Source organism: Rhea americana, unplaced genomic scaffold (genome assembly GCF_003343005.1).
Source record: "Rhea americana isolate MKP2758 unplaced genomic scaffold, rheAme1 scaffold_523, whole genome shotgun sequence".
Taxonomy (NCBI): domain Eukaryota; kingdom Metazoa; phylum Chordata; class Aves; order Rheiformes; family Rheidae; genus Rhea; species Rhea americana.
The window spans coordinates 65,730-87,150 of record NW_028186672.1 but is presented as its reverse complement, the minus strand read 5'-3'; the positions used below and the strand labels follow the sequence as shown (position 1 = coordinate 87,150).

General features: G+C 47.7%; 2 protein-coding genes across 4 annotated transcripts in view; both read left to right on the top strand.

The window, feature by feature from the left end:
• The first annotated feature begins 210 nt into the window (after nucleotides 1-210).
• On the top strand, nucleotides 211-20,361 carry ARNT (aryl hydrocarbon receptor nuclear translocator). Of its 3 annotated transcripts, none has more exons than XM_085318169.1 (21): nucleotides 211-564; nucleotides 1,881-1,925; nucleotides 2,999-3,043; nucleotides 5,841-5,885; nucleotides 8,443-8,656; nucleotides 8,804-9,017; nucleotides 9,296-9,395; nucleotides 9,810-9,875; nucleotides 10,369-10,454; nucleotides 10,979-11,055; nucleotides 11,238-11,372; nucleotides 11,844-11,918; nucleotides 12,710-12,861; nucleotides 14,581-14,691; nucleotides 14,896-14,977; nucleotides 15,269-15,392; nucleotides 16,015-16,114; nucleotides 16,513-16,663; nucleotides 17,256-17,415; nucleotides 17,850-18,009; nucleotides 18,607-18,699. In XM_085318169.1, the coding sequence occupies exons 1-21, from the start codon at nucleotides 455-457 to the stop codon at nucleotides 18,614-18,616; spliced, it is 2,262 nt and encodes a 753-aa protein (XP_085174295.1). In that variant the 5' UTR covers nucleotides 211-454; the 3' UTR covers nucleotides 18,617-18,699. The 3 variants fall into 3 exon arrangements, with proteins under 3 accessions (XP_085174295.1, XP_085174294.1, XP_085174293.1); XM_085318167.1 differs by having other exon boundaries at nucleotides 215-564; nucleotides 17,850-18,001; nucleotides 18,607-20,361; XM_085318168.1 differs by lacking the exon at nucleotides 5,841-5,885 and having other exon boundaries at nucleotides 213-564; nucleotides 17,850-18,001; nucleotides 18,607-20,361.
• Nucleotides 19,907-21,421, top strand: part of CTSK (cathepsin K) — a 5,464-nt gene continuing 3,949 nt past the window's right edge. The window contains exon 1 of the mRNA XM_085318154.1: nucleotides 19,907-19,942. Within this exon, the coding sequence (XP_085174280.1) occupies nucleotides 19,907-19,942 (36 nt within the window). The remainder of the gene's footprint in view (nucleotides 19,943-21,421) is intronic.

Sequence of the window (21,421 nt, the reverse complement as noted above, 5' to 3'; positions counted from 1 at the left end):
AACTGCCAGTCTTCTGGTCTGGGTGTGATGGAAAATGCACCTTCTTCTAGAAGTGGTCSTAATGTTGTTAGGCATTTTGCAACTGTTCTCCTCCTCTTTTACGTACTCGTTCCACTGGCATATGAGAGYTGGTTCAGCCCCTATCTGTGATCACATCAAGCTCCTCCTCTGTTTAAAAAAGGAGACYACATCTTTTATTTTAACGATCTAAGCTCTTGAGCTTATGAAAACAGCATGTGCTCAAAGCTTGAAATGGACCCCTGGTGCAGGCTCTGGGGAGGCACTAGATGAAAGGACTGGAAACACACAGCGCACAAAACCTATCTGCTGCAGATGCTGAAATGCTGTCGCTTTTAATGGGAGCTATATGTTGAGAATGCTGTACCATCTGAGCTCGAGGGGGATTTGACGTAATACTGGTTTGTTTATTATTTCTTCCCCCTCCTGTTTAGAAATGGCATCAGATGTTTCCTCCCTGGGTGCAGCTGTCAGCTCTGGGAATCCTGGACCAGGTACACAAGCTGGAGGAGCCATCGTTCAGAGAGCCAACAAGAGGCGCCCTGGGTGAGTGTGTGTTTAGTGGGGTTTTTGTTTGTTCGTTTTGTGTGAGTGTGAGAGAAATGTGTGTTTTGACAAAGCATCCCTCTTCTGGAAGAGCGGTCAGCTTTACAATGAGGAAAGCTGGCTACTTCTAAGTGGAAAAACAGTTGCTTGGTTCCTACAGGTACAGCATATTCAGCCCTTTTATTTTGTAGTGGTATCTTTTATGCCAGTCATATCCCACAGAGCCAGAGTTCTGTGYTATGTATAAGGAAAGGGGATAAAAAGTTGAATTGCAACACACAGGAGAAAGGGGRTGTTCACCAAGGATTGGGAGTGAAACGAGAGTCGGCGAAGCAGAGAGACAAACCAGTTGCTGCAAGAGATGCAGTGGAACAGAGAATATGAATGTTGGGCTTTAAACTTTTGCAACTGCTCTTTCCCTGGGAGAGAATGGGGGAAACAGCAAGGTGCTTGTGGTAGATTTCTTTGTTTGCTAAAAATGCCTTTGTAAATTAAAAGGATATTTAGTGGCTTCTCTTAAATTCCTGCCACAAGCAATTCCCTCTTATTTTCAGGCTAACTAAAATCTCCCTCCCTTCCTCCCTCCTAGTCACTCAAATTTGTCTTCCTCGCCCCCATTTGCTGATGCTCTCACTCCCCTACAGCTCCTCCCACGCTGTCTGCTACTTGTTCCTCGCACTTCATTTACAAATGCGCATGCTGCTGTGCTGCTTCTACATGGCAGTTTTCCATGCTGAAAGGAAGAGTAGTCAAAAACGTTTTCTCTCTCCTCCCACATAYGCTCAAGTTAGAAAATGTTTTCTGTCCCTGTTACTGCAAACTCGGTGACGTTGTCTGCTGTTGAACTAAGGGCGCTAACTGTGCAGGTCACTGGACTGAACTTTATCCTTTTAAAAAAAAAGGGGGCAAAATACTTTAAACAAAATACTTTAATGCAACTTATCCAAATTTTTGAATTTCACATGTTCCATCTGGAGGCTGTTTATCTATCCTTTGAGCAGTGAGGAGCAGTCATGGCAGCTGGTTGGGCGTTAGATCACTGCTATAAGACCCAGAGCATTTGGAACGGGAGGTTACAATGCAGTGGGTGCTCAAAGTGGGCCATCTCTATTTTGAACAGTCTCCTGGCTCCCCTTCTGATAAACATCTAAAGGAAGCACCCTCTTAAACCTTCTGGATTGTTTCATGTGACCCCTTGGGATAACTTAAATCTTCCTGTCAAGAGTTGTCTGCATCTCTGCAGGAGAGATGGAAAAGCAGCCCGTAAAAGAGAAACTGCCTGGTTAATTTTTATCTTTTTTGCTTATATTTTTCAGGCTTGATTTTGATGATGACGGAGAAGGGAACAGTAAATTCCTCAGGTGAGGGAGAACTTTGCATCTAGAAGGTCCTGTTGTGTGGTCCAGCTGTGCAGTCCTCTCTGAGCAGGAGTTTGCTGCTTGTATAGCCTTTCCTCTCCAGCAGCACAGAGCGGAGGGGGGCTCTGAGGGAGGCAACGCTCCACTTCCTTAAACTCTTCCCTTGGACCTAGTCAGCAGTATTTCTCCATCTTTGTGGCTGATGCCAGAGCAAAGGTGCTGTGCGTGTGGGCTTCCTGGGCCCTGAGAAGGGATTGTGGCCAAGGGGAGGGGATTCCGTTAGCACTTTGGATGCAGTTTGCACCTAAAGTTTCCCAGCACCAGCCCTGCAGCAAGTTGAGGTCAGCAGAGGAGGTAAGCCTGCGAGCCCTGCTCTGGAGGRTTGAAGTGGTGTTGCAGAACTCAGTGGTGATGTTACTGTGTGCAATACCAGTATCGCAAAAGACTAAATATGCCCTAGACGTGTTTCTCAACCCTCTTTTGTTCTGAGGCTGGTCCAAGCTGTYTTACAGGGAACTCCCTATCCCTGAGGCTGTGAACATCTCCTCCTCTCATAACCCAAATGGAATGCAGAAGAGTTGGAAGATCTCATATAATTAATTTGTAATCTCACTGCATGGATTAGGATTAGACCAGTCTGATGTTAGTGGAAGTCCCTATGTTGCAGTCTTTTAAARATGATTGTCGAATGGCTTTGAGATGAGCACGATCCTGCTGAATGTGGGATTTACTACTGAGAGCCTTTGGATGAGGCTACTGATCTCGACTAACTGTATTTTCAAAGCATAATTTAATCTATTGCTTTATGTGTAACTGTTCTTAAATTGCCGAGAGAGATTGGGCTCTCCTTGATATGAATGTCATGTGGAAAATGTCATCAAGATACTAAACTAATTAAACTATAACCTTTTAACTACGTAAATGAAGAGTATGGTCCTGGACTGCCTATGCACAGCAGAGTTTCTCTTTAGCACCAGGCTTTTTGTGTGTGTTTTGTTAACCTTACTATTCTCCCAACGTCTTTGGAAAAGGAGCGAGTGTAAACCATTTAGGAGCTTTTCTTCCTCTCTCCMTAGGTGTGATGATGACCAGATGCCAAATGACAAAGAGAGATTTGCCAGGTAAGAATCTGCTGTATTGTAGCTTTTGAAGCCAATGGTGCCAAACCCCATTTATGTAAGAGAGATCCTGCAGCATGCAGAAAAGGGGTTGTCACTCTTCTAACTAGCAGCCAAGTTTTCTCCTCTTTGAAGGAAGGTGCAGCTTGCACCAAAGGATCTAGACACTTTCCTTCATTTGTTTGGACAGGTTCATATGAGTATTAAAAAATTATATTCCTGTCTCCTGCTTCTCCTTCAGCCTTGGACTCTCGTTTTCTTCTTCTACTAAAGAAACTTGCAGAAAAGCAAGTTTCATGCTTAGTTCAAGTGATACTTGAACGGGGTTTCCTGGCATATGTTGTGCTTACCTGTTTGTAGCTTGTGTGCGTTGTGGGAGAACTGAGCAGAAGCTTTCTCTAAATGAGGGGTTTTATAGGGACCAGGGTGTATGGCAGCATTCTAGGCAATTTTCTAACTCTGATCGTCTACCTCTGGTTGTCAGAGTAGCTCTGTACCATCTAGAACCAGGACTGAGCTCGTGATGTTTCTCCAGCTTTCTGAAGCCCTTGGAATTTGATTTGAGCGTTTCCTGGGTTTATTTTGTGCTGCTATGTAATGTTCTTGCCATACTGAGGGGTGGTTTTTGTACATGTTCTGAATGCTCTGAATTCCAGTCCCCTCCATGCAAAAGCCCATCATGTTATGTCTTGCTAAGAGGAAAAGTGAGCAAATACAGAAGAGTGGCAAAGATGCTGCATTTAGCAGCTTGTCTTATGGAGGGGTCTGACTTCAGAACTTCCTGAAACTGGAGTTAAAATACAAGTAGTGGAGGAGACTGGAGTAAGGACTACCCAGCATGTTGCATCAAGGAGCTTGAGGGTCAGTAGGACGGATTAAATCGCAAGGTGAGCCAGGAGTGATGTTGTGTGTAGGAGCCTTTTGTGATTTTATGGACGTCTTGGACTGAAACAAGCGGTCTAGAAACGAGGGCTGTGCAAAATGCTCCTCTCTGTAATGTTTCAACCAGAGCTATACACCTATGTCAGTCTCAATGCAGAGGCGGAAAAACTGCAAACCGAAAGTCTTTCGATCACCATCAGGCTGTTTTATCTGCCAGAGGACTAGTAGGGAGTTGTCTGCTGMAGTTCTCCATTCGGGGGTTTTGACTTGATCTGAAGTCACGCAAATTAGCAACGTGTTTTCCAGCTCACATCAAATAACTTTGTTCCCTAGTGCAAGACATGAGTTCTGGGAACTTAACTATATTATCAGGATCTGATACACCTTAAGTGCTGAGATAACACAAGATGCTGAAAAAGCACATGCAGTAGGTGAGCACTGCAGTGCTGGCTCAGCACTTCAGTGGGTGTACAGCTCCATAAAGATCTCCTTAGCTACCTTTGCCGTGCCATGGCTGGGGTGGGATCTGGGCTTCCTCTGACCCTTCGGCACCAGCTGATTCCTTCAGGCTCTCCTTATTGCTGTGCACCTGTTTTGGCAATGTACTTTTGATCACTTTTGTTAATGCACATGAGGTAGGCTGGAAAAAAATAAAACAGAGAAACAAAGCAAGTGAATCTCAAACTCTCCAAGTTGCCTCTGTCCCCGTTATTTGGGGACTCAGCAGTACCTGTGAACGTCAGCGTTGAAATTAGGTCTTGCTCACGTGACTGTCTCAAGGGCAATAGCAGGAGGTGGGGAACAGCAGTAAGTAATCAGTCATGTTAGTGTGATGACGCTGTGAATGCAGCTGTAGGAATAAGTGTGTACACACGTATGATGCTGGTACTGCTCCCTTCTGCATCCGTGCCACTCGGCCTGCCCAGATCTGTGTTTTCTAGGACTGCTCGTATCACTCATGCTCCTGGCAGCTTTGTAGCAGCCCTCATTTTCCAGTCCGTTCCTYCCTCCTTGGATGGTGTGAAGTAAAACAGAACGTGAAAGTGAGCGTCAGATTATGAGGACGGTATTAAAATCCGTTTGAAGTGGAAGGGTATCACAGCTGACTAATGCTTGAAACATGTCCTGTACTCTGTAAATCCACAGTGTATGTTTTAGGTGTCCAGCCTTTGAGCGTGATGGTGGGAGATTGCATGCCTGCCTCAGTGAGAACGTGTGGTACCTTCACCTTTACTGGCTGTAGCTCTTGGAGGATTATCTGTTATCCAAGGTAGCCAAGCCTCAAGGAGGAAAACGTATTAGCCTTTGTAAAGCAAGGTTTGCAAACCCCTTTTTCCTGGAAACTGAAAGTACGTACAGGTTCATAGGGGGATCTGTGTGCCTTTGTRGACGATGTACGTAACCTCTCTGTGTGTTCTTCGTCGTGTAGCCGTCTCAACTGTGGTGTCTTAAGTGATGTTTATGCAGCAGTGTTATGGAAATGTGTACTGCTAGCTGTGAATCTTACACTATTCGTGGATTTGGGGGTTTTAATCTACTTTTTTGATCTATTAACACTATTAAACAGATTTTTTTTTTCTTTAAAGAGAAAGTAGCTTAATGTGACTGGGACTCTATACCTAGTTCTGCCATTAACCTTCTATTCTTGCACAGAATCTGCACCTCAATTATTCTGTATGTAAAACAAAGCCACCTCTTCCTTATTTTACAATGTTAATAAGCATCTTGATACTTTGAAATTACATAGATAGGTGTCAGTTTAATGTGTAATGTTGCAAACTAATGACTGCTTTGTTTTATCGAATTGCTTCTCTGCAAAACAGACATGTCTGTAGGCTGGGTTTCCTAGTACATCTTCCCATTTTTCATTTCTTTAAACTTTTTCCATTTTAGCTTAGATCGCTGATTTTATTTTTAGGTCTGATGATGAACAGAGTTCAGCGGATAAGGAGAGACTTGCCAGGTAGGAGAATGGAGATTTCAAGCATGGACAAGCAGAGTATTTCCTTTCCTTAATGTTTCTCTAGGCATCCCTTCTCTTTCCCCCCCCACCCCCTCTTCCCCCATCTGCTGTAGTAGAGGACTTAAAACTGAACAGACTTCTGGAAATTGCTGTGTAATCGGAACTGGGAGGGGAAAGGCATTTAGTATTCCCCAAAGACATTCTTACAAAGGGATTTGTTTGTTGAAGACTGCAGGGTAGAGCATGGTTTGGGCATTGCTTTCACTGAGGACTGTAGCTTTGCTAACCTGTGCTAAATACAATTTCTCTTGTCTTGATCAACATGCCAAATGCCCTGTTTTTGCTTTGGTAAGGTTTTTTCATGAGAATCCTGTCCTCCTATAAAAAAAAAAAAAAAAAAAAAAAAGCAAAACCTATATTAGTTCAGGTTTTTCTACCACTTAATTTCATGATCCCTTAAACTTTATAGGGAGGAAAATGTCCTACCCAATATAGCAAATTAGGCTTACTTGAAAACAAGTTCTTTTCTTAATTTCTTGTTTGTAATTCCTTAGGGACCTGTGGCTCACACTGAAATGACCAAAGCAGTCATCTTGAATACTATACCGTTAATACAGGCCGACGGCTAGTTCGAGCAGTGAAATGTAGCCCGCGAACGGGTGTGCACAGTGGCAGGTGGTTGAGATAGTGTGCTGTCAGGATTGTAGCCCTCTAGTAGAAAAACACCAGCGCTAAGCGTGCCCTTTCCCATTTTCAAACTGCAAACTTAAAAAGGGCTTAAGTAGCCTTCAAGGTTTCTTTCGCTTGTGACCCGCAGCTCGTTACTGGGTTAGTTATTCGTGAAGAATGGCTTGTTTTGTGGCTTGCCATCTTGCAGACTTACCCTGTGACTTCTTTGGACAGTACAGCTTTCTGTTCTGCCCTAGATTCATCCTTAAGCAAGGAACAGGACTAAAAAGATTGTCTGGGGTGCTCAGACCGTCACAATTCTGGCCAGTTTATTGCTTGCTGGCTGGTATAAAAGCAAACAGAAAACCCCCAAAGCATGGCCTTTCCTAACTGCAGTATTGCATAGCTTAAATATTTGAGCAGATAAGGAAACCCTAGAGGTGGGGCCTGCGAATACAGTAAACAGCAGTGCTTTTCAAGAGTTTATCCTCCAATGAAGTAGCAACCCTTTCCGTCTGTCCCGAATAGACTGTTGTTGCTATCACGCAAAAGCCTATTGTAAAGACTGTTTGGCAATGAGGCAAGTATAATGCCTGGTGGTTTCCCATTACCCTTTCTAGTGAGGGTAGCTTAATTCTCCCACTGGGGCACGTGAGTTTGGGAGAGCTGAATTAAAGGTGAGTGTATTATTGAAGCACTACTTTTTCTGAGTATCAGTTTCTTGCGGCAAGGAGCAAGGTCATKTAATATCTGCACACACCTGGTAGTGATAAACGTTCCACTTCTAGTTCTCCTGTTTGGTTCACTTGTCTGTGTTCCTTCCCACACTTACATCTCTCATTTCATTTCCTATTGTGTGCTTCTTTGCATCTGATACATCCTTTTGTATAGGAAACCTGGCTTTTAAGTCCTGTTTTGAAAAAATCTGTCTTAGTAACCCAATTAAACTGTGCATGCCGGATAAAAAGAGCCAAGTATAAACAGGTTATGTTCTGACCTCCAGAGGCTGATGGGAAATGTGCCTTGTGAGCAGACTTACGTAAGGCTCTGAAGAATCTTTAAGGATAAGGAAATCGGCAGCGCTTGTCCTAATAACTCTCTGGAGATCTCTGCACACCGCCTGGGCTTTTACTTGACAGACAGTGCTGTCCATACTGGCCTTGACCTGTGCAGAAATCAAGTGTATATCTGCTCTAAAGCTTTCCCCTCCTGCTGTGATGCAGTGAAAGGCTTTCAGTGTATCAGAGAAATATCTTCATAAAATCTCAGCAAGGTGRGACTCACCTGTTTGTAATTTAGGTGTTTAAATCATAACTGTAATCCTGCTCTCCTTGCATAATTGTATAGAGACCCATAGGTGCGAGCAGTGGGGTGATTTTGTTTCATCCTCAGGTAAGCAGTGGGTGGGATGAGACCTCATAGCCTGTCTGTACTTCCAGAGAGTGCCAATAGTGCCTGGCTGCTGAAAAATAAATTTCAGCAGTAAAGTAAGGTGAATCCAACCTTGAGAGTGGAGCCTGTGGTGAGGGAAGAAACYCTTTGCCTTGCTGCAGTGTTGTGGAACTGATGGGGAAGCTTCTCTCTCTGTTAAGGTAGCTTAGCCTAGCTCACTGGAGACACCAGGGAACCAGTGTGATTTAAAGCAAGGCTCTCTTGTCCACAGCAAAGAAGGTCCAGCTGTAGCCTCTCCTCCTTGCACTTGTTCCTGCGTTCCTTTGTGCACGCCCAGCATGCGAGGCTTTTGTGGCCCTTCTAACTCCTAATGATCCTGATGCATCTCTATGTTTTGCGCTCTGGCCTTGTGGAAGCGTTGACCTGGGGAAAATGCTGAGCCTTCCGGCTGGTTGGTAATTTCATCTTCCTCCTCTTCCTCCTCGGCCTTTTGCAGGGAAAATCACAGCGAGATCGAGCGCAGGCGAAGGAACAAGATGACTGCCTACATCACAGAGCTGTCAGATATGGTGCCCACCTGCAGTGCCCTGGCCCGTAAACCGGACAAGCTCACTATTCTGCGCATGGCTGTCTCTCACATGAAGTCGCTGCGTGGCACAGGCAATACCTCCACTGATGGCACCTACAAACCCTCCTTTCTCACTGACCAGGTCTTGGCTTGATGTTGATTTAGGGGAAATACTGCAGTCACGGGGGAATTAAAKTGTGGGTAGGGAAGAGAGGCCCTCAGGGTTGGTTTAGAGGATGTTGCCTGCTTAGCACTGGAGTAAGAGCRTGTCCGTCTGTCCTGTATGCAGGAACTCAAACACTTGATCCTAGAGGCAGCCGACGGCTTTCTGTTCATAGTGTCCTGTGAGACTGGGAGGGTGGTGTATGTCTCCGATTCCGTGACTCCTGTCTTGAACCAGCCCCAGTCTGAATGGTTTGGCAGCACCTTGTACGACCAGGTACACCCAGATGATGTGGGCAAACTGAGGGAGCAGCTTTCCACGTCGGAGAACGCGCTGACAGGTAAAGCACCCTGGGAAAGGAGTAGAGGATGAGCAGTGCAGAAGCTTGCAAAGGACCTGATTGGATTAAAAACCTCCATTTGTAGAAGGAACTAAACCCTGGTGCCTTTCTAACAAGGCTCCTGCAGCAATCCCTCCCCTCCCCCCCCAAGAATGCATCTAAAGCTACCACTGGTGATGCTTATAGCTTACTAGTTTCCTAGTATGATACCTAATGCCTAAGTTGGTGAAAGGATTTGAAAAACTGCAGCAGCACCTTGCTTTTTCTTCTTTATTTAGGTCGCATTTTAGATYTAAAGACGGGGACTGTCAAGAAGGAAGGCCAACAGTCCATGAGGATGTGCATGGGTTCACGAAGGTCTTTCATCTGCCGAATGAGGTAAYGGAGAGAGCCCTCAGGGAAATCTTATTTGAGCCTGGAGCTGAACTTCTAGCTGACCCCTTTATGCTTGTGTTTCAGCTCTGATTTTGCTCGTGATACAACATGAGCGAAACAATATATATAATATAATGAARTTTTCCACGCAGAGTGAGCAACCAGTTCTTGAGACTTTCTTTGCCCTGTGTAAAGTAGCTCTCAAGACAGTTTCAAGTAGGACTGATGATTTACTTTGACCCCATATGTCACCTCCTTTATTGAAGTTTGTAGAATGAGTACTTTTCACTTGTGTGATGGAGGTTCAAAGCTTCATCCCAGTTTACAGAGTGCTTCCTCTCTYATTTAAGACTTACATGTTGTTTTGACCTTGATAAACAAGGATAAAAAGCCTTTTTCCTTCTAATTCTGGTACAGGTGTGGCAACAGTTCAGTGGATCCAGTCTCTGTAAATCGTCTCAGCTATATGCGGAATCGCTGCAGGTAAATCATACAAAGGTTACACGCAAACCTTCTGTGTTGCTAGGAGCAAAAGGAGCTACGGCTCCGTCATCAGAGTGGTGGGGGCACGCTATAGAGAGAGTATGCAGGGTGGGCTAGCATAATACATAGAGTTTAGATGGAGCTGCTGGTAGAGGAACCGTAGTACCACTGTAATGGGGAAGATAATACTTATTTTGAATCCTTTCTTTATTCCAGACTTGGATTTTAAGTTAATTAAAACCAAATGTTCTTCAAATTGTTGCTCTTGGGCCCTGCTGTACTTTGTCCTTGTTTTAATTTGAAAATGAGAGAGGTTCCAACCTATGGTATCCTTTGACTTCTTGAATTTATGCCAAGTCTTTGTGCTTTATACTAAATTGGGGTAAGGTCAAGCAGGTTCAGGTAGGGTGTTTCCTATTTGTGTTTTTAAAAGCTTCTACAGAATGTCTTCAGGGTAAAGAAAGAAGAATTGGAACTTTTTCTCTCTCCCAAGGAATGGCTTAGGTGCAGCAAAAGATGGTGAACCTCACTACGTCGTGGTGCACTGCACGGGTTACATAAAAGCCTGGCCTCCTGCAGGTAATGACTTACGCTGGTTAGCAGAAATGTTCAATCGTGGCAGCTTCCTAAGAAGATATGGTCTGAAGTTGTCCATTCTCTGCACTGATGTGCTAGTAAATGCTTTCCAAATATATCTAGCATCTTTTCTCGTTTTAGGATTGAACTAATTTTTTTTTTTCAGGTGCTGGATCAGAGATCTGTGTTTCAGAAGGTTAATTAAGAGATAGGATGTTTCAGTGGTTCAGAGGCATGATCCCTGTCTTTGAGCAGTGTCCACTATGGAGGATGAAAACACTACACTGTCTCATTTGCCAGCTTGTGCTGAAAGTGATAGAGCTCTTCTTCCCTTCTGGGGAAAAAAAGGGAGTGGGAGGCAATTTAATTTACCAAGTCCTTGCTTGGAAAAGAATATTGGATTACAAAACAGAGTGGAGAGATGTGCTGAAGTCAGAGCTGTATGCTTTTTATTTTCTCTGAAATCTTTTTTTTGTTTGTTTGTTTTGTTTTGACCTTACTGGAATTCTTTGGCACTCCACTCTCAGGTGTTTCATTGCCTGATGATGACCCGGACGCTGGCCAGGGCAGCAAGTTTTGCCTTGTGGCTATTGGCAGACTCCAGGTGTGTAGCACTTTTTGATTGTACAACCTTGCCTTGTCCTAAAAGTCCACAGAGTTTAACCTTTCTGCCTGAAGGTGTTCCCCGATTGCCACAAATCCAGCTGCAGGGCTTCCTGGAACTGTTGGCCAGGAGAAAGCAGCTCTTGCAGGATCTGCTAATACTGCATCTGTCTGGCCTTGCAGGTCACTAGCTCKCCCAACTGCACAGACATGAACAATGTTTGTCAGCCAACGGAGTTCATCTCTCGGCACAACACTGAAGGCATTTTCACCTTCATAGATCACCGCTGTGTGGCTACTGTTGGCTACCAGCCGCAGGTGAGAAAACACTGGGAGCCTTCTAAGAAAGAACTAGTYTGAACAAGCTTTTCCCTCCTCCCTCCTTTGCACATCGTTGTTCTGCTTGTCTAACAGATCTGATAAAACCATGCCAGGGACTAAGCCAGATGTTTCTCTTCCACCAGTTGCTCTTTCATTTGCTTTTCTAAGTGCTTTCATCATGGGGAAAGGTGGGTGGCTCTGGGTTATGTCTAATGTCAATTAAGGTATTTTTTGCCTTCACTTGAGTTAGAGATCAAACACCAGTCAACTGCTGTTGTGCTTCTGTTAAAATACAGCACGCCAATTCCTGCGCTCGCTTTGTGTCCCGGTGATTGGGAGTGGGGAGAGTGCTGTGGGAGAGCAGTAACCGCCTGCCCAAAGTGGAAYCAATGGGGCAGTTGTGAAACGGGGAGTCTACTGGCTGAACGAAAACTGACTCGATCTCCCTCCCAATTCCTTTAAAATTAGGAGCTTCTGGGGAAGGACATTGTAGATTTCTGCCACCCRGAAGACCAACAGCTTTTGCGAGACAGCTTTCAGCAGGTAAAGCATTTTAACTACCTCTTGGCATGCAGTGTGATATTCAAATTGCAATGTGTCTGGTGCTTGCAAAGCAATGAAACTAACTGGAAAACCAAGAGAATAATAAACCTTAGATGTTTATTCTTTGCCAAAAGGCAAATAGTTACAGATCTAGTCACGTAATTGTAAACATGCAAAACAAACCAGAAGCATCTGATGTCTAACTCTTGAATTCATCTTCTGGCTGCTAGTCCAGTCTGCTTTTAGGGCCAGAGACATGGCTACAAAGTGCCTACTTGAATGCCATGCTTCTGTGGCTGAAACACTGGTTCATCTCTAGGGCCCAGCCCAGTGCCGCAGAACTCGAAATGGATGTGGTTTGCTTGCCCTGTTGTGGTTACTCTTATTTCTGAGGGCGTTGGACTTGTGGCAGGGCAGGTAAGACTGCCCATGTGCTTTCATGACTCCAAAAAGTAGCTGCTCATATCCATTTGTCCAAATAGTTGGCACCAGAAGCAACARCGCATCATTTGCTGGAGGTTTTTCATACATCTCACCAGTGCAAAGAGATAAGGAAAGTGGAAGCCAAAAAGGGGCTATTAGGTTCTCCTACCATATCATTCTGGAATCGAGATCCTGTAAAGGAGTAGTGGCAGTGYCATTTAGTTGGGGAAAATCAAGATATGGTCTTGTAGACTTTGAGGCAAAGGGCCATCATGGGCTTCTAGCGGGGGGTGGCTTGTGCTCAGRAGAAAGTTGCTCTTCAGTGCCTTCTTTTGTCAGGTACTACTCATGGCATTACGTTTTTTTAGGTGGTGAAGTTAAAAGGCCAGGTTCTGTCAGTCATGTTCCGATTCCGATCCAAAAACCGGGAATGGCTCTGGATGCGAACCAGCTCCTTTACCTTCCAGAACCCCTACTCGGATGAAATTGAGTACATCATCTGTACCAACACCAATGTCAAGTATGTACAGTGAAATGACTTGCCAACCACCAGTGATAGCACGTGAACCAGATGGGTCTTGTCCCAGAGTAACCAAGAACACGGAATTGCGGGGGAGCTTTGGTCTTTCCCCCTCACCAAGCTTCCCATCAATTTGCGTAGGCCCTGGAGAAATTACTAAGTCCCCTGAGCATTCTTTTCCTGGGCTGTGGCAGGCACTGTAGGACTGTAAAGTGCAAGAAATTTAATTCCTTTGGCAGTCTTGGTTGTCTGGCTTAGCAAGCTGCCAAAGTTCAGCTCCAGCAGTGCTTTGATTAACTCTGGAAACTTGCTCCAGTAACCTGTCTCTGAATTTGCATTCAGAACTAATAATAGTAAAGTCCACATCTGAATGTCACTCTTGGACTTCTGTTGACAGTCCAGGAGGGCAGCTGGTCCAGAGTGTGGCTTTTCATGTGAGCAGGATTGTCCACAGTTCATGGCAGAAAGCAAACACTTATTTTTCTCTGCTGCTGTAGTTTGTCCTCAGAAACCAGCTCCTGAGTGATGCTTTGGGGAGACTGCTCTCACTGCTGCTTTCTTCTCTTCCCTCTCTTGACTGTTCTAGTGGGTTGGTAGTGCACATTGCTCTACAGCTGCATTTCCTTTGGGAGTGGTCATAGCTGCTCTGTCTTTCCATGAGTGAGCTCCAGGCTCTTCACAGTAGAGCAGAAATCGAAGTAAAGGAGAAACGTTCCTATATGTGTTCCAAAACTGCAGGGCTGGTGGGAGCAGCAAATGGAGTCTCTCCAGCCAGACAAACAGAAGGCTCGATTGCTTGTGCCAATGGGCAGGCGAAAGATCAGGATTTTATTTTCTTTTTTTTTTTTTTTTTTTTTCTATGAAGAAAGGTCCTAGAGGGCAGGTAGCACTTCTTGCCTTCCCCTAACAAGCAAGGTGCTTTCTGATGGAAAGCATTAACATTTGAGCAATGACAACTCAATACCTTAGGCTCTAAAGAGCTATGGTCTGAGTGCAGGGCTGAGATCTGATGCAGATCTGACGCAGACTGAAATTCCTGTCCTGGTGTTAGAGCTATCTCTTTGAACTCATTCATTCCACGTACATCCATTCCCACATCCATACTACAGCTTCTGAACGCACTGCGCAAATTCAGACCAGATAAGCAGCAATCTGTGCCTGATTGTGCTTGAGATGCAGTTTATCTATGTGCATCTTTGCTAGATTATCTGTATTAAGTGGTTTCATCCATGAGATCAGGTCCTCCTTCAAAAGCAGCAGCGTGCAAAACAACTGTTGAGGAAAATGCTGGATTTCCATCCCTTTCTTGTGGGGTAGGAGGGGATGKTTTTTTAACTGACTATAGACAGAAGAGCATAAAGAATTCCACCACCATGTTGGGCTTAAAAACCTAAAACTGCTGGTGGTCTTTGCAGGCTCCAACTCTGGAGTGTCTGGCATAGAGCTAAATGGAAACTTTAGGGGTTTTTAGGCCCCTCAAGCTGTTCTTGTGCTTTAAGGCTGCTGCAGAACTGGCCATGTTCCCCTTTCAGAGACCATGGAAACTGGAAAGATCCTTCACTTGAACAGGTTTTGCAAAAAAAAAAAGCTTCCAGTCTTGTTTGAGACAGGTGCATTCTCTTGCATTCAGCAGCCAACTGTTTGCTTTTCTTTGTCACTTTTAAATATTTTTTTTCTCTTCTCTCTCTCTCTGCCTTTATTTTATTTTATTTTTTTAAGGAATTCAAGCCAGGAATCTCGGCCTGCCTTGTCGAACTCAATGCAGAGGCCCCAGCTGGGGCAGAGCGTCAGCCTTCCCCTGGAGATGGGCACAGCACAGCTGCCCTCAAGGTCAGGAGGTGCCCCACTCCTTTTACCGTGCCCCTCTCGCTGGTTCTGCCCTCCTGCCAAGTAGCCTTCCTACCCCAGCTTTCCCCTCCACAGCAATGAACTCCCCTGGGCTAATAAATCATTRGTGTAGCCACAGAGTATCTGTTCCCCTGGCAATCATTTTAGCAGGCGCTGTTCTCCTATTACAGCCACTTTCTATTTTAGGCAGCAGCAGCAGCCGCCRCAACAGACAGAGCTGGAAGTGGTCCCAGGAAGAGAGAGCCTATCTGCCTACGACCACTCACAGGTAAATCAACAGGGGTTCTGGCCACTCGTTGCTTTTGTTGTCCTACGTTGCTTGAATCACCTTTTGTTGGGGATTTAAAGGTGGCCACCCAAGATTGACTTGAGGGTGGTGAGAATTTGGATAGGAAAGTGATCTGGCATGGGTTTTGCTGGATCTGTGCTCGATTCTGATCTGCCTCTGTGCAGGGCCCCAGCCTTCAAACGCCCTCAGCTGTTCTCTGCACTGGCTGGGAGATGGCTGAGTTCCTTTGCACTTGATGTACTGACTGCTCGTATTTATACCTGCTCACAGGTTCCTGTTCAGCCTGTGACTGCTGCTGGCCCAGAGCACAGCAAGCCGTTGGAGAAGGCAGAGAGCCTGTTTAATCAGGAGAGGGACCCGAGGTTCAGCGAAATCTACAGCAGTATCAATACAGGTAGGGAGCACTGGCCTGTGAGACACACTCAGGGAGTGTTCCACGTTCGTTTGACTTGTGTCTCAGTCCAAGTGCTCTTCTGTTCTTCCCAAGTCACTCGGAGCAGCTCTGGGCGTAGAGGCTGGTTTCTGCATTGTGGCAGCCCAGGTCTTGCAGAATAGTAGTGATTTTTTTTTTTTTTTTTTGACACCGTGTGGAGGATTCCTGACTACACACTGATATGTTGTGGTGGCAGCAAATCTCCCTGAAAACAATATTGTGCAGGAAAGGTGTGGGGAGAGGGTGGGTGATAGGATGTCTCTTGTTCTGTGTCGGCTTGTCTGCCCTAGTCTGATCCTTCCTGTTTGTCCCTAGAGAGTAGTTCTCTGTGCTCCTAGTCTGAGCACAGCTAACCCCAAAGGACCTTAATGCAAAGTTTATTAGAAAATGGAGGGGAAATCAAATTAAACAGCATTTTACAAAACCATCTGGAGTCCATGTCTGGRTAAGGAACAGTCGTGCTTGATGGTTTGGCTCAAAACATTCTCCCTTCACGCGAGCACGTCTCTTGCTAACTAGTTCTGTCCCTGCTCCCGATGCTGAGACCGTCTCAGCTCTAACCTGAACCTCCCTCTCTCCACAGACCAGAACAAAGCCATTCCTGCCAGCACAGTGCCTGCCAACCAAACCCTCTTTCAGCAGGGAAATGCTTTCACCCCGACACGACCTGCAGAGAACTTTAGGTGAGACTTCAAGTACTTTGAGTTGTATCTTGCCCTGTAGTAGTTGGTGGTGTCTCAATGCCTCCTTTTGCAAGCGCTGAGGGTTCCCAGCCCCTCTCTGCCTGACAGTGATTGTCCATAAATGTGCTCYCACATGGTCTGTGCCTGTGCGACATCATTGCTTGGATCCTAGCCCAGCAGCTGAGCTGGGTGTGTAGCTTTGCCCACAAACCCAGCAGCTCCTGCTGGTTGTGCCCATAGTAGGGCAGCAGGATGGGTTCTGGCACGGGAACAAACTTACCCTGCACATGTGGGCTCGTTTTCCCTCCCCTAGTAACCTGCACAGATGGTGTTTGTGCCTCCTTGTCCTGTGACGTGCTACCTAGCGTCCTTCTGAGAATGCCTCTCCCCTCTTCCAGGAGCAGCAGCATGGTACCTCCTGTGAACATTATCCAGCAGCAGCCCGCGTCTGCGGGCCGGATCTTAGCACAGATTTCGCGCCACTCCAACCCCGCCCAGGTCAGCGGAACCAGCTGGGCTCCAGGGACGCGGCCAGCGTTCACACCTCAGGTAGCAACGTCCGAACTCTTGGTGCAGGCCCAGAGCCCCCAGTGCGTTACAGACCCCTCCTGCTGGAACGAGGTCTCGCTTGCTAGTGACGGAGGAGCGCTGTGTGTTGAGCGCCTCTGACCGCTCATGTTGAGAAGTGAATGAAGAGGTGAAACGCCAGCACGGCTGCTCTGTGCTCTTGAGGGWAGACATCTCCCCTCTGCAACAGGGTCTGTGGTAGCTGCTGGTTTTAATACTCTCAGTGGAGAGGCTAGAGGAGGAACAGGTCAGAGACAGAACATGCTTGTTGCTCCGAGTGTTTGAAGTGCTCTAGGACCTTTTCTCTCCTTCCTCCCACTTCATGTGAGSTGCTGTTGTGCTAGGTGCTGCCCAAACGGGCGAGGATGAGCACCTCGCGCTGAGCAGCTCTTCTGCAGAGGGTTTAGGGTGGATCAGCAAGGGTGGGAGATGACCCTGTCTGTGTGCTGTCTTGTTTGGAGACAAGTTACCTACCTGCAAAGTTGGCACAGTCCAGCAATTACCGCCCTGGGTCTGAAGGTCGGAATAAATGCATCTCTCTCTTCTTCCTCTCACCTTTCCTTCTGTCTTGCAGCAAGTGACATCCCAGACAGTGAAGACTCGGCCCCCTTCGTTTGGTCTGGGGACTTTCCAAAGCACGCCGTCCTCCTTCAGTCCTATGGCAGCCCCTGGATCTACAGCTTCCCCCAGCGGGCCTGCTTATCCAAACCTTGCTGGCCGCGGCACAGGCTTCAGTGAGTGTGGCTTGGGGTGCTGCGGAAGTTGATGGGGTGATGACAGAGTCCCCGTAGAGGGAAGCTTGGAGTCACGCACCTTGCTCTGAGGCTGAATCTCTAGGGGTTGCTGTGGAAGCTGTGAACGGCCAAGTGCTGTGTGTGCAGCTAAATCCCTGCTTGCTAGCACTGCCCTTTTCAGCTTTATCTGCAGTCTCAGTGTGGGGTTCCAGAGCAGATGTTTCAAACAAYTTGCAGGCTGGTTGGAGTGAGGAGGGAACAAAACCCCGGTGGGTTTTCTTTGCGTTTGTCGTTCGACCCTGTAGATGGGTATTCTTATTGTGTGAGATAGTTTAGTGGCTTTTCCCAGGGGGGTAGATCCCGTCCCCTTAAAGGGCTGTAGAAACCACAGCCTGAGCTAGGAAACGTTTGCCGACTTGTTCCCTGTCGAACAGCCACGGAGACGGCGCAGACCCCTGCCCCCTTCCAGACGCGCGCGGCCGAAGGCGTGGGGATGTGGCCGCAGTGGCAAGGACAGCACCACGGCCCGGCCTCCGGGGAGCAGCACGTGCCGCAGCCGCAGCCGAGCCAGCCTGAGGTCTTCTCAGTAAGACGGTGCTTTTTTTAACCTCCCGAGCGAGAGGACCCTTGTGGGCTTCAGTTCCCAAGTGTGGGCAGTAGACTGAAACGCCAGGAGCTTGTCTTTAGAGTTGGTAATAGCCAGCGAGGTCTCAAACTTGTGAATAACCTGATGGAGCTGTGTCTGGGGAGGAGAGGACGGAGACCTTGTCTGGCCTYGCTTTGCGTCTTGGTCTAGCGTAGGATCGGTGTGGAGGTCCTGCTCTGAGCTCAGGCGAAGTGCTGGCCCTGTGCTGTTGCCAAACAGCTGTGGTTGAATTAACCCCTCTAGCTCCAGTTTAAACAAAAATCTCCAGACACATTGAGCGTGCAGACTGCTCTTCCCCTCCGCTGCTCTTCTCCTTGGAGACACAAGGAGACACAAGACACGGCAGACTTCAGGGGGTCACTGTGGTCACTGCTCATGGCTTAAATTCACCAGTCTCCACAGCTTTGATACCAAACCCTGTGCACCCGTAGGAGGAAAGGGACTGTCTTTGTATACAACACCTAGTATGACAAACTTGTCTGCAGCTAAATCTCCAAGGCACCCCCCTAGCTCAGATAATAACCGCATCCTTGTTACCTTCACAGGACATGCTGACAATGCTGGGAGACCAGGGACCCAACTACAACAACGAAGAGTTCCCAGAGTTAAATATATTCCCTTCTTTTTCAGAATAAAATAAGCCCTAGGGAAAGTAAAAATATAGCTATATATAATACCTATGTGTAAAGGAAAACACCTAAGTCTTTTTTTCAAAGACTGCTGAACTTTCTAAACACTTCCTACCTTCTGGAGGCGAAACTCTGCCCGAGAGGCCCGGAGGATGGACGGCCCGCGCGGAAGGAGGACGCTGTGGCTGTGGGCACCTCCTCTGTAGAGCACTGGCAGTGGGGACTGTTCGCCTGRACGCTTCAGGACTTGGGTGCAGCTGCACTCACTGACCGAAGTCCCCGGTGTTTGCAGACCGCTYGTGAGCGGCTTTTGCTCTGCGCACTGGGTTGGTAGGAGGGATTCCTGCCTGGATTACAGGCAGCTCCCCAAATCCATAAAGTGGCTTTTACTGTTTTTATTTTAGTCTTCTATACCGTGACTCTTTTGTATCAAACACAAAACAAAGCATTGTAACTTTTTAAGTGTTGGAAGAAACTCTTCCAAGTGTTTAACCCTGTATGACGCGATTCTGGAGGATGCTGGGGTAAGAATCCTTGTGATCAGGCTTTCCGGTTGGGAATCACCCCTTAAAGGAAGCTTTGACATCTCTGGAGGGTTTGTTACTGCATCTCCCTTCTGGRGTGTTTTATTTAGAGATTCCCGTGTGTGCAGGTGCGTTACTGTTTTTTGGATCCCGTCTCTTTGTGAACTGTGCAATGAATATGGGCCTCTGTTGTCAGTGTGACCTATAAACTCCCTCGGGGCCCTGTCGTTCGTGTGAATGACAGGATAGTTACGAGCCATAAAAATATTACGTATGTAGCTTTGTTCTCAACGCATCAGTTTTACAGCTGATGGTTTCTGTGCTGCCATAGACCAATGTTTCAGCAGGCTTTTTGTCAGCTTGAGGGGAAGGAGGGAGGGAAAGAAAACCTGCCCTGCACTTCCCAAGCAATTCTACCACTTCCAGGTCGACCTCCTCACCTTCGTTTCGGAGCTGGACGTCCGAGATCCCTTGACAGAGAGGCCCCCCCGGTTCCTTCGGGGGCCTGCTGAGGAATTGCGTTTTTCAGGACATGCTCCCAACGGCTCTTAAAATTCACAGTCCCCCTGAAGAAATTCCTCCTGCCATACRACGACCCTGTTGCCAAATCACAAAATGGAGGAGAGCAAGGGAAGACGGGGAACAGAGTGATTTCTTCGTAAACCTGGACTCTGAATCTGCTGGCTTCCTCCATGGAAAAACTTGTGGCAAATCTCGCCCTCCTCAGGGTGTGGAGGGGCTGGAAGAACAGTCTGATTCCCCCGCCATGGCAGGACTTGCTTGAATTTCAGCAGGAAAACTCRTTCGCTGCCCAGTTTTGACTTGGAAAGGAACTTGGTGCAACTGCAAAGGGGGGAAAAGAACAGGAATCTTCCTTGGAAACCTAGTTTTGTTCTGGAGAAAGTCTGCTGGGAATCTCTCCTCCTGCCCTAGGACAGCTGCAGTGTTTTCACCCACCCGGAGCAGTTTGATTTTTCTTTCTTTTTTTCCCTGTTTTCTCCTGCTTTTGTTAGAAAATGAAGATTTGAAGCTTTTTTCCAAAGTTTCAAACGCTGCTTCCAAATTCACGTATGGGAACTTGGGAACCTCCCCTGAGGGAGTCTGCAGCTATCCCTGGATCCATCCTCTTCCTTTTTTTTTTTTTTTTTTAACGCAGGGAACCTGAGCCACCAGCAATAACCACGTCTTGGACCGCGGCGATCCCTCGTGCCCCGCGTTGCCGCTGTCACCGGCTTCCCTGGCTGCCAGGCTGCGGAGTTTCCTCCGGCTTAGAGGAGATCCGCTCCGTAAAGTGGCAYGGTGTTAAGTCTCCTGGGAGCTCGCCGAGGACCAGCGCCGAGCCCCGGCGGCGGAGCTCTGCCCGACGCTCCGAGACGCTGCTGTTGACACCCCTCGATTTCGGATCCCCCCACGGATTRGGGGGGAGGAAAAAAGGGCCAGGACGGACTGTGCTGATCCCGTCGGGAAACGCTGCCCCGGCTCGTCCTGGAGGATGAGGACTGGCGCCGCGGGAGGGGGCCCAGCGTCCGCCACCCCCCGGCCGTGCACCGTCACCAGGGCCGCCGCGGAGACTCGGGGGACGGCAGCCGGGGGCAGCAGCTCCTTCCCGTTGCTCCCCCTTCTGCTAACTGTATTTTTTTCGAGGCGGGGGGAGGAGGAGGGCTGTTATTTTATCGTACCGCCGCTGCGGCCGGGAGCCAGACTTCCTCCTTGGGGCCGAGCGCTCCGTGTTGTAACAGAGGTTGCAGATAACTATATGTAGCAGAGATTTTACAACAAAATATTTTCTCCTTTTTTTTTTTTCTTTCCAAAGCTGTCTCCTCTTTTCTGTCTCTTTGCTTCCCCACGCGTGGGGGGCAGCTTCCCTCGTGTCCCCTGCCGCAGGGGGGTCCTGGCCCTGGCGGTGCTGGGCCAGGCGGCCCCCGTGGGTGCTGCTTCTCCCCCAGGCTCCCTCCCTTCCTCGCCCTCCCCCTCTTAACTACTTGCAGCCCTGGGCTGGAGCTGCGGTAGCGGGCGCTTGGGAGCTCCGAGTTTCTCCGGGAGCTCGCTTGGGGGCCTTTGCAAAAGAAAAAGTCACGKTCTTCCCCAAAAAAGGCGTCGCGGCCCCGGGCCCGTTGCCCCCGACGCGGGGCCCCACCGGCCTGGCCCGGCGCCGCGGTCACGCGCGCCTGACTCAGGGCCCCGTGCGCGGGCCGGGCCGGCCCCCC